This window comes from Salarias fasciatus, chromosome 6 (genome assembly GCF_902148845.1).
Source record: "Salarias fasciatus chromosome 6, fSalaFa1.1, whole genome shotgun sequence".
Taxonomy (NCBI): domain Eukaryota; kingdom Metazoa; phylum Chordata; class Actinopteri; order Blenniiformes; family Blenniidae; genus Salarias; species Salarias fasciatus.
The window spans coordinates 10,522,626-10,537,500 of record NC_043750.1 but is presented as its reverse complement, the minus strand read 5'-3'; the positions used below and the strand labels follow the sequence as shown (position 1 = coordinate 10,537,500).

The following is a 14,875-nucleotide window of genomic DNA, read 5'->3' as shown; positions in this document are numbered from 1 at the left end:
GTCAGAAAATATTGTCCCCCGGAAACGTCTACACCCTCCTGTTTTGGCCTTTGCGTTTCTCTGTTCTTTTTAATTTTTTTTTTTTTTTACACGTTGCGCATTTAGCAAATACATTACATGTCAGTCTTCAGTCGTTTTCAGCCTTGTTATTTTTGCGGGCACTGGGCATTTGCATTTGTGTTGTGGCCTTTTGCTGTTGCTTTGTGGCGTTTCCCCTTCTGGATCACCAATACTGTTGACATTCTCTATAAAGTAGTTCAAAACAGAATCTAATGTACAGGGAAGTCGTGTTTTTTCTGATGCGCAGATGAAGAGACAACAAAAAGTAATAAAAACATGAAGAAATGTATCCAGCAGATGTCGCTGTTCACCAAGCAGCCTAAAAAAACAAGAGGAATGAAGATTTCTCTGCTGTGGAAAGAGCCTCTGTGAGAAATTCAGTCTGATTCAGTGTTCAGTGGGAGACACACACACACACACACACACACACACACACACACACACACACACACACACACACACACACACACACACACACACACACACACACACACACACACACTCTAATCTCTTCCCTTCATCTCAGCAGGCCCTCCTTCATAGCTCAATCAGATGTGATTACTGCTGGTGTCCCAGTGTGTGTGTGCGTTAAAAATTCATGAGGTATCTCCAGACTGGAGTCCACACACTCCTCTGCAGAGGCAGGAGGTCAGAGCCGTGTCCATTGTGCTGCGACCCCCCCCCCTCTGCAGTCCTCTGGTGTGATGAAGCACAAAAAAACTCCCAACGCATCTGACTGAAAACAGTTTTTATTTCACCGTAACGTCGACATACAGTCCAGATACTGGAGAGAGCATCAGAAGAAACGGTTCATCACATACATTCACCTAAAGAGGGACAGCATCGAACCAATCGGCCTTCATTAACTTGCAGCATAACAGCAAAGGAACTGCTTACAGGAAGGTAGAAGACGACTCAACGTGAGTCATTTCTCAATAAAGCCTCAAAGTAGATACCATTATTTTTATACTGCTACATTTACATAAACTTCTGATCACAGTCTGTCCATTTACATACATTAAAACAGAAATACCCTCCATTTGTTGGAGGATGACTTGTGTCAGAAACGTCAGTTTATGAGTTTAAAGGGGCACGAAAGATTATGTGACATTTTGGGAAATCTGCCGTTATGTTTCACAAAGTATTGAACAACTCCTCTTATGTCCTTTTATCAGATGAAATTGAGAAGTAGTAAAACAAAAAGCCAAAGTGGAAAAAGTGCTGAGTCATGATATATACTTCATAGAGAGGTTAACACTGAATACTGAGTTTTTTTTTGTGCGTCAAGATGCTCGAAAGTCACTGATCCTTCCTTCTGAGTCCGACTGATGTGAACAGTGTTGTGTGCCGAGTCTGTGGCGTGTAGCGAAGTGAAGCAGCTGAACAGCTGTGAGACACTGGGAATGTACAAGCAGGACAGGCTGCGATAGAAACACTTGAGGCTGTTTCGGCAGGAACAATGTTGGAATTGTTCACTTTGCCAAAACCTTTCAGTAACATTTTGTATTTCTATCACGGTGCCACCAATGTGACAGAAATAAAGAGGTTGTTACCTGTTTCTCTGTTAATGCAAAAGCACATGACTAACATTTCCACCCATATTTTGTTGGTATTTGAGTGTGTAGCATGAAGGAATAAATCTGCATTTAAATCATCTTTCACCATGGTACAAAAAAATCTCCTGATTTCTCCTCCTGTGGATTCAACACTTCAAATAAAAAAGATGCTACAACTGCACTGCCAAGGAACTGACACATTTTCTCATGATTTACTGGAATGAAACATGCTGATTTACCAGCGGAATGACAACATTGTACTCACCAACCTGAGAGTAAAGATCTGCACGTCCTGCACTTTCTCCCCACATTGACTCAACTTGTCTGTGCTGGTTTATACTGGTGAAGGTTTGAAGTAGGAATTCTTTATCAAACAGCCTGTGAAAACTTACTAATGTTAAATAGAGTCTGATGATTAATTTCAGACAGAAAACAGCACAGCAGGACGCCAAAGATGTTCCCACTTTAGTTATTTACCACTGTTTTACAGCTATCCTGCATGGCATAATCTGCATTGAATTAAAAAAAAAAAAAATCAGAAACAATCAAGTCAAGCCACAGTAAAAAAAAAAAAAAAAGGTTTTCAACACCATGTTTTTAAAGCAGGGATGTCAAACATAAGGCCCGCTGGTCAAAAACTGGCCCACAAGTGGCTCCAATAGGCCAATTTTTCAGGCCAATCAGGTTTTTTTAAATAAGTAAAACATGTTTTATATACTTACTTAGTAATGTAAACCTGCCTTAATGAATGACAGATCTGCTCTTGACAATGCACTGAAGTGCACTTTAAAAGTGAGTAATATTTTAAGAGTTTGTTCCAGATAACAGCACTGATTCTTACTACAGAGTACACTTCAAGCAACGTCAGCATGTAGCCTGGAAGCCAGAAGGAACAGATCAGTGGCCTTCCAGCACGCTGAAATCTAGATGATTGTTGGTGAGTACAATGCTGATAAACTGTTAGAAGTTTTGGGGCTTTTTAGTGGCGAGCACCAGCTCAGCTGATGAGAATATTCCTCCCCTCAGACTCGGTCTGCTGTGCAGCATGAGGGAGTCATTTAGACGGAGCCTCTGCAGCCATTCCCTCCTCTTCTCCGGCCGTGTGCGTCTCACCCCCTCCTCCCGCCTTTGTCTCTGGAGGGGTGTCAAAGCCGCCGGGGGCTGGGGCACCACGGGGTGTCTGGGTACAGCAGACAATGGACAGACCTGAATCTGCGAAGGAGAGGGAAACCGCTGTCACAATGCCTGGAAGCTGCCAGCTGCGCATTGCAAAATAAGACTCCTACAATACAAGCGGCGGCGGCGGCGGCGGCGGCAGCGGCGCACACACACAGGCGAACACACGCAGGCGCACACAATGAACAAAGCCAGGAAACTGGTCGTAGTAGCAAAACTCTCTTACATAAAGCGTGATTGTAGTACACAATGTTTTTAAGCTCAATGTTTTCATGATGAATAGAAATATATTAAAAAAATAAAAAAGAAGAAACAAGCAGCAGCTTATCTCAGTACTTCCCCATTTTCTTTAAATTCCATGAAACAACACAATAAACAATTACCTGAAGGCAATACACTAAACACAACAATACTTCCAGCAAGGGAATGAGAAATGGAGATAACAGGCTGAGAACCATAAATCCTCTTCTGCTCAAGGCTACCTCAGATGGGACCATTTGAGTGAACTCATTAATATGGAAGGCTTTACGGTCCCTGCAGAGACGGCATTTTGTCTTTCACACCTGTGCATCATGGAAATGCTGAACTGGAATTCACCTTTTGGTCTACATGAGACGGATCTCATGTGCTTTGGGGCAAATGCATCGAAATCCACTAATAAATTCAAGGATATCATTTGGATTGTGTAGAACAGTATGTTACTGTACCGCTTAATCCCTTTAAGGCACCAGAACTCCGGTAAACAGATTGAGGACGCTTCCTTGGAGAAACAAGGTTGTAGCTGTCCAGTTTATCACAACATTGCAAATCAGACAGAGAGGATGCGGCCAATAAAGCTGCTCTTATACTCACTGGCACAAAACAGATGAAAATATTATGCCACATCGTATTTAACTTCGTACGGAGGAGACACAGCAGAGCTGTATGAGTCACTGAGACGAGGAAAAAACAAATGTTTATCTCGCAAAGCAGCATTGTCTGATGCTTTAAATTAAAACTGAACAAACCGTACTACAGACCTGCTTCTGTGTGTTTTTACAGTGAATGATGGGATTTCTGTCTGTTATTACATTAGTTACCAGATTCATATTGTGTTCACTAATCCTCCTTCTTTGCGCCTTTTGTGGTTGATGTGTGATTTTAACAGTCTTAATGGTTTATTACAACCTGTACTTGAAAACACAGACATTAAACTACTTGAGTGAGACGTTGAGTTTAAAGAAAGTGGCGAATGACGCAGCTTAACACAGGTACCCCACTGGTTCAAATACAACCATTCCCAACATTCCCACACTGTCAATCAATCATCCTGCCCTCCACATATTGTCTGCTATCGTAATTTTCATCATTACAGGTAAAACACACCGGTGCTGGTGGATATTTTACCTGGTGGGATCTTCTTTAACTGAGAATGGTCCTTTCACATTCACAGTGTTCCTGCTGTTCTCCATGGTGCCGTAGCTGAGAGTGACCTGACGGGAAGACGACAGAGGTTCATTCGGAAGGTTGGGAGTTCCCAGTGGTCATTTTAACGGTAGCAAAACAACTTCTTATGTATGTGTGTGTGTGTGTGTGTGTGTGTGAGAGAGAGAGTGTGGACCTGCTTGTTGATGTCAGACACCAGTGCCAGATTCTCCAGGTGGGAGTGGAACAGCGGGCAGCGGGTGAGGCTGGCCCCGAGCAGAGCCTCCACGATGTATCCCACCGTGCAGTCGTCAGGCAGGCGAATGTGTTCGGCCGTGGTCATGAAGGCGCCGTCACTGGAGACACGGAAAACACACACAGACACACACACGCACAATGAGTAAAAAGAGGACTTGTAGCTGAAACAATGTGGGAGATCAAAATGAGCGCTCACCTCGCCCACGGCTTCATCTTGAGAGCGACGCCGCGGCTCAGACAGAAGCCCGCTCCTCCTGTGGCGAACCAGAAACGCGCCTGTTTCTGCACAAAAAAACAAACAGATTGGGGGTGGGAATGTAGAATGATGGTATCAGACCGTTAGATTCATCTTTATATACTGACGACACAGGGCTTTACTATTAGTTCCTTCTTGATATAAGCTTTCCTTCAACTGACAGTGACGACACAGGACAGAGTCAGAGACAATCACACTCATATTCACACATTCGGGCAATTTAGGGTCTATAACTAACCTCAAAAATGTTTCTGAACAGTGGAAGAAAACCAGAGACAACATGCAAAACTCCACAATAGAAAGACCTGAGAAGGACTTGAATCAGACTTGACTTTGGATTTCCACTGATGTATGAAAGCATAGTTTAATGAATATGAAGTGATACATTAGGCTCCACTGTCCACGTTGATTTGGCTCATTTGGCTTCTATTGCTTCAATATACATGCAGCATTTCAGTTTCAGAGAGGATTCATAACACTTTTCTACAACGTCAAGCACGCACATGGCATTTCTAATGACAGACTTTCATGTTAAATTTCACCAAATATGCATTGAAATGAATAAATGCATGTTAATGATGAAAAGAAAACCATTCAGTCTGATCGCTTGAGATCATTTCCACTATTCATTCTGACTTCTTCAGCCACAGCAGCAACAGCTGCAGATAAGAGGACGACTCTGCTCTGAAATTACAGGGATGTGAAGCTGCATGTTGCCGGATCATAAAAAAATGAGGTTTTTCCAGAGCATTGCGCCTTAAAGAGACAGAAGTTCAATGGCGATGATTCAGAAGACCAACAGGGTTGTTGGAAAGGAAAGGAAATAACAAAACAAAACTTTTCTTCTGTTATTTAATAAAACACGCCTGTCTGAGGATACATCTAAATCGAGGACCAGGGTTCCCTTCAGTTTCCCTGAAGCTGTTCGCTGGATGAAATTACCATTTCAGTGGTGTGGAGCTTCTCCGTGGCCTCGATGGGTCGTTCCAGGCTGGGCCGGCCGATGTACACGTCCTGAGAGTGGCTGTACCGAGACAGCAGCTCCAGCAGGGGACCGACGTTCAGGTAGTTGTCATCGTCAACGTGACAGAACCACCTGCGGCACAGGGCGAGGAGGAGCGTCAGCGAGCAGCTCCGTCCGCACGTCTGAGTGTTCGCTGGGGAGTGTGTCTTACTTCTTCCCAGAGTTGATGAAAGCGTCATACTCCAGAGCCATTTTACAGGACAGGGCTTGACGGTTGTGCGCTGCAGAGCAGTTGGTGTTGATCAGGTGAGAGCCTGAAGGACCAGAACCAGAGACACCACAGCAATCGTATTATGAAACACAGTAACACAGAGGAAGGGAAGCCGCTTGAGAAAACCCAGACAAGCACACTAATTTCACACCGAGTCACATAAAGAAGGTGTGTGATGATGAGAAGAATAGCTCATTGAAAGCAGAACAATATTCTGCGAGTAAAAGGAGGAAAAGGTCTGTTGATTAGAACGAAGTGACTTCCTGGACTCGGTGGAAAACACGCCGCTCAGTCAGCAGCCTGGTTCCTGCTTTCCTGCCTGTCAACCTGCAGATAACGCTGCAGCGACTCAGCAAAAGCACGCCGTGTGTGTGTGTGTGTGTGTGTGTGTGTGTGTGTGTGTGTGTGTGTGTGTGTGTGTGTGTGTATTAACACACATTCAAAGAATAAGTCACTCATTAGTCCCCTTAACAGCGGTAATCACAGCTCCAGCTGCAGATGCGAGGTTAGAATGAGGTGAGGGTGAAGTTAAGGTGAAGTGATGAAATGCTGATTGTGTATGTGTGTGTGTGTGTGTGTGTGTGTGCATAAATTCACATTTACTACAGTTGTAGGCAGCTACACTTACCATGGAGTTTTTTTCTCCCAATGAAATCAAAGTGTTTTTACGAGTAAGATGTCATTTAAGGTTAGAGTCAGGTAAACTGAGGTTAACTGAGTGTCCAGATGTTCTGCTACGTAAAGTCAGGAGTTTGGGTCAGGCGACAGCATGGCCACCTTCACCTTCAGAACAATGGCCCCCTCCCCCATCCTACATACGGTAAGGATCCCTGCAGGATCCAAAATGTTCATTCCTGAAAGTAAATTCTGATAAAATCAGGTTGCCAGTGTGGAGTTGAGCATAATGTGCTTTAAGCTCTATGAAAGGAGGGACTCATGAGGTTCATGTCACTGAGATGTCTGATAATTAAGAACATTTATATTGTTATATGAATCCAGGCTTTAAGGTCAGAATAAACTAATGATTAGGTGGAGTTAAGGTCAGTCAGTAGACTTAGAGATCAGGAAAACTATATAAATCATCTAATGTTCCCCAAAAACTATGAACACAGTGTGTGTATGTGTGTGTTTGTGTGTCTCACCCATCCTTCTCCTCAGCCCCTCGTCCTCTCCATCAGTGAACACGTACGTCTGTCACAGAATAAAACAACAGACCATCACGTGTTATTCCAGCAGCGGTCATTGTTCTCGGGTCAGTGTTTGTGATTTCAGGTGAGGCTCTGCCTCTTTCCACGCGGCGGCGGCGGCGTGCTGTGGCGTGCTGTGGCGTGCGGCAGCGTGCGGAGCGCAGGCCGGGCCGAAGGTAAAGCCTCCTGTCCGTCAGCGGCGCAGCAGCTGCTCGCAGCCGTGGAGCTGTGTGTGTTTATGTGATGAGTGACGAGGTTGAGGGTCAGCGCACACTCAGGAAGCCGAGCAGGCCCCATGACTTTCCACAGGAAGCCGACACACACCCTGGGGTGCACACACACACACACACACACACACACACACACACACACACACACACACACACACACACACACAGCCCTCCATAAACACACTCTGGGTTCAGTTCTGTTTTCCAGGACAATGGAATCGAAATGAAACAATGACAGCAAGGACAGCGTGGCAACTCTCCGGGTTATTCTGACCTTATTCACAGACACGGTGGCTGAGACTTTTCTCAGAGGCTGTGAGCATTAACAATGGCGAGGAGACGGACGTTCATACGGACAGACGGCGAAGTTGGATTGTTATTCTTGGTGACTCAACTATAAAACTTAAGAGTCCCAGGAGAAACTGGAGAAAAGCGCTGTTGATACTGTCCGTTTGCTCACACATGAGCAGAGGAACTGTTTACTACGGCCGCGGTGCGCATGAGCAGTAACGGTGCTTCAGAAAAGTCAAGTTTTCCCTGTTTCCATGGAGACGGAGTCAAAAAGTTCCACCTTGGGAGCAGATTTCAAAAGCTGCTTTTTCATTGTCTCCGAACACCGTCGTCCACGAACGACCAAAACACAGCTGCAGTTTTTTTCTTTCTCACTTGAAAACAGGGCCTCAGGTTCCATCTGAAAAGGAACCAATCCATCAACTTTAGGTTGGCTGAATATGAATTAGAATTAGAGTCAAAAAACAATAATGGAACCTGGAGTCCTCTGTTGGATTCATGACCAACTTCATGATATTCAGGTTCTTCTACAGATTTAAATCACGTCTGTTGAAGAAGATGCTGAAGGGCTGAAACTCCTGAAGATCAAAAACTGTTAAAAAGGACCTGGAAACTGACTTGTCTACAGAGTCTTCTTTTAGTTCACATTCACTCCTTAAACAATGTTTTTTCCAGTTTCTATGCAGACAGATATCTATCCCCAAATGATCACTTATGAGTTGACAGAAACATATTCCTTCATCCACCAGGGAACATTATGTCTTCCTGTTAGTTTTCCCTGATAGCTGTTTGCTGTGCCTGCCTTTGGATTTAAGTATATTCGACTAGATGACACAAAACTTTCCATTTTGTTGGTATGTGTGCAGTAAAAGTAAAAAAAAAATAAATAAATAAAAAGGCAGTTCTCACACTTGTAGTGCAGTCAGGAAACACAGGGTTGTGTGTGAACGTGACAATTTCTAACATGGAGCCTAAATAAAAGGATGACTGGACTGTTTCTCCAGACTTTATGCATCATCACTGCCACAACAATGCTGGTTTGCTGATCTAAATGCACTCTTGGTTGCTGCGGCTACATTTTTACAAGCTGGGATCCCAGAGAGAGTTTAGAGAGGGGTTTCTGCAACATGAGCAATTCCTCCGTTGCACAACCAACAAGACAGTTATGACATTTGTCACATTCACTTTGGGTTGTTTGAATTTCTTTTGTCCATGCCGAGTTTTTACTGCAGCCCAACTGGCCTCATGACCACGAATCTGGACCACATGCGGAGACACATTCTATTTCTTGCAAAGAACCAAATGCTGAGTGAACATATGTAGCAAAATTTTGAAGACATTTAATGGTTTTACTCTTCATTCGTGATTTTTGCTGAGAAAAGGCGTCCCCCTGATCCCCAGACTCTTTTCTGCTGATGTATAAATATCCTTTCACGCCACCGTGCACACTGCCCCAGTTAAAAGCCCGGGATCGCAGGCATTGCACTTTGCAACCCCGCTGCCATGAAGCACACATTTAATAATAAATCTGTGGTTAAAAGTACCGTGTGATCACATCCCTGCCTGCGGTGGAGCAAGGAAAAAAAATAGAAGAAGAAGAAGAAGAAGAAGAGAGGGAGCGAGCAGCGCCAGCTGTGAGTGTGTGTCAGACTTTTCTTCCCCTACAAATCTCTTAAGCTCCGCAAGAAACTGTCTTGAGAAGACTCGGCTTCTGCATCAGTACAAGTGTGAGAGTGTGTCTCAGTCAGTGTGTTCCTCAGCCACCAAGGCCGGGGGACGGGGGGGGACGGGGGGGGGGGGGGGGGAATGGGGGGGGGGGGGAATGGGGGGGGGGGGGGGGGGGCGACCAGGAGTTGAACTTTACAACACAGGAAACAACAGCAACCACTGAGACAAGTGATGTGTGTGCACGTGTGTGTGTGTGTGTGTGTGTGTGTGCGTGCGCGCTCTTGTGATCAGACACATTTTTCACTTCCCATGAGAAAACGCAGTGCGTTCCCAGGGCACTTGTGTGTTTGGGAAGCTCACGCAGACAATGTGTGTTTGTGTGTTGTTGTGTTTCCATTACTCAGCAGTCTTGGAGGTGTGTCTGGGAAACAGGTAGAGTTACAAGCACCTGACCGTGAGAGCAGATGCAGGAATGCATCACACACACACAGACACACACAGACACACAGACACACAGACACACACACACACACACACACACACACACACACACACACACACACACACACACACACACACACACACACACACACACACACACACACACACACACACACACTCCAGCTGATCCACACATCCTTGTGTTGACATGTCAACAGTGCGGGACGCAGCGTGACTGTCTCTCCGGAGCACCGGGGGGTTTTGGGCAGGAACCAGACGCAGCGCCGAAGCGTCCGCAGTCACGTCTGCGTCTCATTAGCCTCTTTGAAGCCGCTGGGCGCCGCTCGCCACGCAGCTACACATTCATCTTTGACTCACTCACCACCGAGGCGCAGACCGAAAAGCTGCCAAGTCCATCTCCCGTTTGATCTCAGATATTTATCCGCAAGAAGCTGCAGAAGCACGCCCCCCCATCCCCATCCCCCCACCCCCCAACACCACCCGCCGCGCCCCTTCACTCCTGCAGATCCCATGACTCAGTTTTAATCCAGATAAGTTTGTTTCTGATGAGCAGCTGCGATGACTGGCCTGATGAATCAACTCATTAAACCTGGCTTTATTGCTCTCAGTGGGTGAAGAAAAAGAAAAAGAGCTTTTTTACAGAGAAAACTATCGGCGGTGAGAATCATGTGACTGGAGCTCAGCTCAGGCGCTCTGCTGAAAGTTACTCTAGAACAGGAACTTGTTAAAATAAAGGTGAGTAGAATTACAAGTCTGAAGAATGAATGAAGTGTGAAATTACAGGCATGGTTTGGATTTTAGGTGTAGCTGTTCACACTTCCACCTCACAGTAGGTTCAATGACCAGCTTGAGAAGAGAGCTGTGTGAAGTTTGCATGTTCTCCTGGTGCATTGGTTTTCTCCTGTTTTTTTTCCACACAGTTTTAGGTGAGGCAATATTCCAAAAATATTCCAGGAAAAACATTAGCATGATGGATCTGCTTTGGATGAAAACAAATGTTGGTCTTTAATTATTAACGGAAAGACAAAATCTTTACAGCACAGAGTCAGTTTAGTTAGAAATTAACAGGCTATACGTTTCCATTTATCGCATCCTTGAGTTTGTCTCTATGGTCAAATCCAACATATAAAGTCATAAAGACGTATTTCAATCACCGAACTCATTTCTGTTCATCAGCACTTCTTCTTAAACATTAAGAAATAGAAATACTGGGATTAGGCATAAAACTTTGTGCTGCCCCCATGACACTTTGATAACCAGCGATCAAATGGGGATACATGTATTCTTCAGAGGTCCAACAAAATGAGCATGTCAATACAACACTGAGTCCCTCCACTACACTTTATATTTATACTGAGTATTAAACAGATTTTTACTCTGTAAAAAAAAAAAAAAACCTCTGGTCTAACTAAAATCACCACATGTGGTTTCTAACGGGTTAAACTCTCTTATCCTGGACTGACCTGAGCTCAGACTGGAGCCTTGCTGGTCCACAATGGACTAACTCCTGGCAGGTTACAGTCAGACTCAAACTCAGCTGGCTTCCATACCAAACCACAGAAATGTCTGAATGGTCTCCCTGAAACACCGCCTCAAACAGCCTCTCTCTCTTATTTACAGCTTTGGAGAGAAACTCTTTCTTTGTGGAGCCTTGACATGCCACTTTGAAGCTGCTTTATTAAAATTCAAAGTGCCCTTGAGCTGAACAATTGCTTTTTTGTGGGCACAGTTAGGAAACAAATGCAGATGAAGTCCAGGTCTCCTGAGTCCTGCAGGGTCCTGCAGAGTCCTGCAGGGTCCCTCTCCCCCCTGCCTGCATTGTGTCAACACATTAACAGCAGCCTGATTGGCCTGTTAGCCCTCAGATCTCCATCTCATTCATCACAAAAGACTCCTGTCTCTGTTTTACAATTCTCTGGCAGGCTGGATCAAAGAGACCCTCAATGCAGCCCACTTCCAAAAAGGAAGGGGGGTGGCGGGTTGGGGGGGGCGCAGCAGGGGGCCAGGGGCCCTCAGGGACAAACTTCTCTTAAGAATTAAGATTAAAATAAAATCTCTAAAGTATAATAAAATCTAAAAGCTTGGCTCACCTGCGGCAGGCTCCTGGAGATCCAGGTGTCCAGCAGCAGCTCCAGCCTCTGCCGGTGATACCTCCCGGTGGTCTTCACCGCGATGAAGAGGTCCGCGGCGGACAGACGCTCCAGCGGCCCGGGGGGAGCGCTGCTCCGCGGCGGCCCGCCGGCCGCTCTCTTCTCCCGGGTCAGCCTCTTGAAATACGTGGAGAAAACTTTTGCCCCGGGAGAAGGAGACTCCGCCGCGGTGGCGCCGCCCGGGTGTCCGCCGGTGAGCAGCAGCATCCCGGTGAGCAGCAGGCAGGTGACCGCGGCGGCGGCGGCGGCGGGGCGAGGTCCCGCCGGGCCGACGGCGATCCGCGACCCGCCGACAGGCTTCCACATGGTGACCGAGCGGAGGGATTCACTGCTCCATTCATGGACGGGAGGAGAGCGAAATAACTCCGCGGTCCGGATTACAACATCTCCACGGGGCAGACGGAGCCTCCCTGTGACCCGCAGCTGTCTCTCCGCTCGCCCGGTTCCCTCCTCCGGGAGGCGGGACGCTGCGGCTCTGCAGGCCGGCCGGAGCGCTCCCGTGTGGGCGTGGCTATCCGCACAGAGCCGGGGAGCGGGGGTCTGCTGCTGGAGCGCAAACACACACACACACACACACACACACACACACACACACACACACACACACACACACACACACACACACACACACACACACACACACACACTGTGAAGTGGTTTTTGGGCGATTGGCGATTGATTTGATTGCACTGCGCAAATAATGGAACCATTATGTGCGCAAAGATCCATCAAGGGTTTGTAGGTTTTTCTGCAATCCACTGATCTCTATATTGATTATGTAAATGTCAACAGTCAGATATCTAAATATTTAGTGACATTTAACTGATAGACTCAAGAGTTATGCACAATCAGCCACTATGGGTGCTAAAAGCCCCTGGCACATCAGTGGAGTGAGTTTTAACTCCACTCATACATTACATGCGGGCCGCACGGTGGCGCGGTGGTTAGCGCTCTTGCCTCACAGCAAGAAGGTCCTGGGTTCAAATACCGGCCGGGGCTCGGGGCCTTTCTGTGTGGAGTTTGCGTGGGTGTGTGGGTTCCCTCCGGGTACTCCGGCTTCCTCCCACGGTCCAAAAACATGCATGGTAGGTTAATTGGTCACCCTAAAATTGTCCCTAGGTATGAATGTGTGAGCCGTGTCTACATGTCAGCCGGGGTGTACCCCGCCTTTGCCCACAGCAGCTGGGATCGGCTCCAGCCACCCGCGACCCCAAAAGGGATAAAGCATGAATGAATGAATGAATACATTACATGCTTTAGCAGAGCCAGAGTGGGGGCGAGGGGGCGGTTGCCCCAGAGCCCACAAGGTCATAGGGCCTTGTGGGCACATTTAATTGGAAATAAATTTTTATAATAAAATGTGCAGTGTGTGCGAGAAGCTATACGCATATGATTGTGGGCTCCAATTTGCCAATTCTTACATTACGACTGTCCATGAATGCATCAGAGCTGTAAGCCAGCGCTGATTGGCTGTGAGGCATTAAGCATTAAACAGTATGCTAAACACAGTATGCTAGCAGTACTACCCAAAACCTAACATCGGAGCCACTGGTGAGTCAGTGAAACCTTCAAAAATATTATCTTTATCAAAATGCTGTGGTCTTAAACACCTGACTATTTTACTGTGCCTTGTGTTGCTCTCAACTGTAAGAGACCGACGAGTCCATTTTTTTCTAATATACGTGAATTCCAAAATATGTAGATAGCTGTGTCTATATCTATCTGAATAGAATGTGTAATTTTAGACCAGCTGTGTTCATTTTACATTTAAGCTGTATCAAAGATGGTACAGATGTAGCCAGTGACTTTTTATCTGAGCTTTCAGCACCATGGACAGCGGACGCTCTGAGATTGACACCTGTCAGGCTGCATTTGTGTGTATGTGTGTGTGCGTGTGCATACCGTATTGGCCCGAATATAAGACAATGTTTTTTTTTTTTTTCCAGAAATTGAATCCTCAAAAGTGGGGTCGTGTTATAATCGCGGACTTACGGTAGATGGTCAATACCCATCCGCGCCGCTAGATGGAGCCAAAGTATCACTGAGCAGAGAGCGAGTGGAGTGATGAAATGAGATCAAATGATCTGATTAAAAATGGCGGATCATCTGGAACAAAGGGGCTGGAACGCTGGACAACTGAGCAAACAACAGAGGCGAAGTTATGATACCAACTTTAAACTGATGGTGATCAACGCAGCAGAGTCATCAAACAACTGCCGACTGTCTTGAAGCCGCCAGGAGATCTGGTGGAGCAGAGTGCCTCGTTCTTACTGGAGAGCACAGAAAAAAACGCCTGCAAATGCTAACGCTATGAGAAAAGTTTTCCGTGGTCCCAAGAGCGACGCTTCAGAGAGACTGATAGAAGGGTGAGTGAATACGTCACTGAAAAACAGAAAGAAGGAATGCCCACCACCAGAGCCGCGGTTCAGCTAAAGGCACTGGAAAGTTATTTACATCATTTATGCAGTTTTGACCCCTTGAGGCTCCTTGTTTGTTGCTTATTGTTTCTTATTTTGAGAATGAGAATATATTTTTTCATTTTATATCTCGTGAAATCTTATCTCAGTTGTGAGTTTGTGAATTTACAATAATTGTATAATAAAAAGTTGTTTTATGAGTGACTTTATTGTCTTCAGCATTTTTTTTCTTTCACAAAATGATCTTTTCGTGTTTTGGAGTCGTCTTATATTCGGGCCAATACGGTATTTGTTCTTCAGAACAAGTTTGTGAACTGGTTTGTGACTTTATTCTGTTTTCTGAGGCATATAGGTTTGCTTGGCTCAATAAAAGTGGGCATTAGTGTGTTGCTTGATGATAGGATGAGGTATTGTTTGAATGGTAAAAACACTATCATAAGGGCCCATCGAGAATGCTCCGCTCCCTCTGGACTGAGATCCACGCTCAGCCTCTGATTACATGATAAGCACAGAGTCAAAGATCAC

The 14,875-nt window shown here is 45.8% G+C and overlaps 1 protein-coding gene across 2 annotated transcripts; it reads right to left on the bottom strand.

Moving 5' to 3' along the window:
• Nucleotides 1-799: 799 nt before the first annotated feature.
• On the bottom strand, nucleotides 800-12,360 carry LOC115390666 (beta-1,3-N-acetylglucosaminyltransferase lunatic fringe-like). Of its 2 annotated transcripts, none has more exons than XM_030094603.1 (8): nucleotides 11,874-12,359; nucleotides 7,088-7,136; nucleotides 5,886-5,988; nucleotides 5,653-5,806; nucleotides 4,651-4,736; nucleotides 4,393-4,552; nucleotides 4,179-4,264; nucleotides 800-2,828 (listed from the first exon to the last, which is right to left on the bottom strand). In XM_030094603.1, exons 1-8 carry the CDS (start codon nucleotides 12,237-12,239, stop codon nucleotides 2,762-2,764), a joined length of 1,071 nt encoding a protein of 356 aa, XP_029950463.1. In that variant the 5' UTR covers nucleotides 12,240-12,359; the 3' UTR covers nucleotides 800-2,761. The 2 variants fall into 2 exon arrangements, with proteins under 2 accessions (XP_029950463.1, XP_029950464.1); XM_030094604.1 differs by lacking the exon at nucleotides 800-2,828 and adding an exon at nucleotides 2,837-3,724 and having other exon boundaries at nucleotides 11,874-12,360.
• Nucleotides 12,361-14,875: the final 2,515 nt, after the last annotated feature.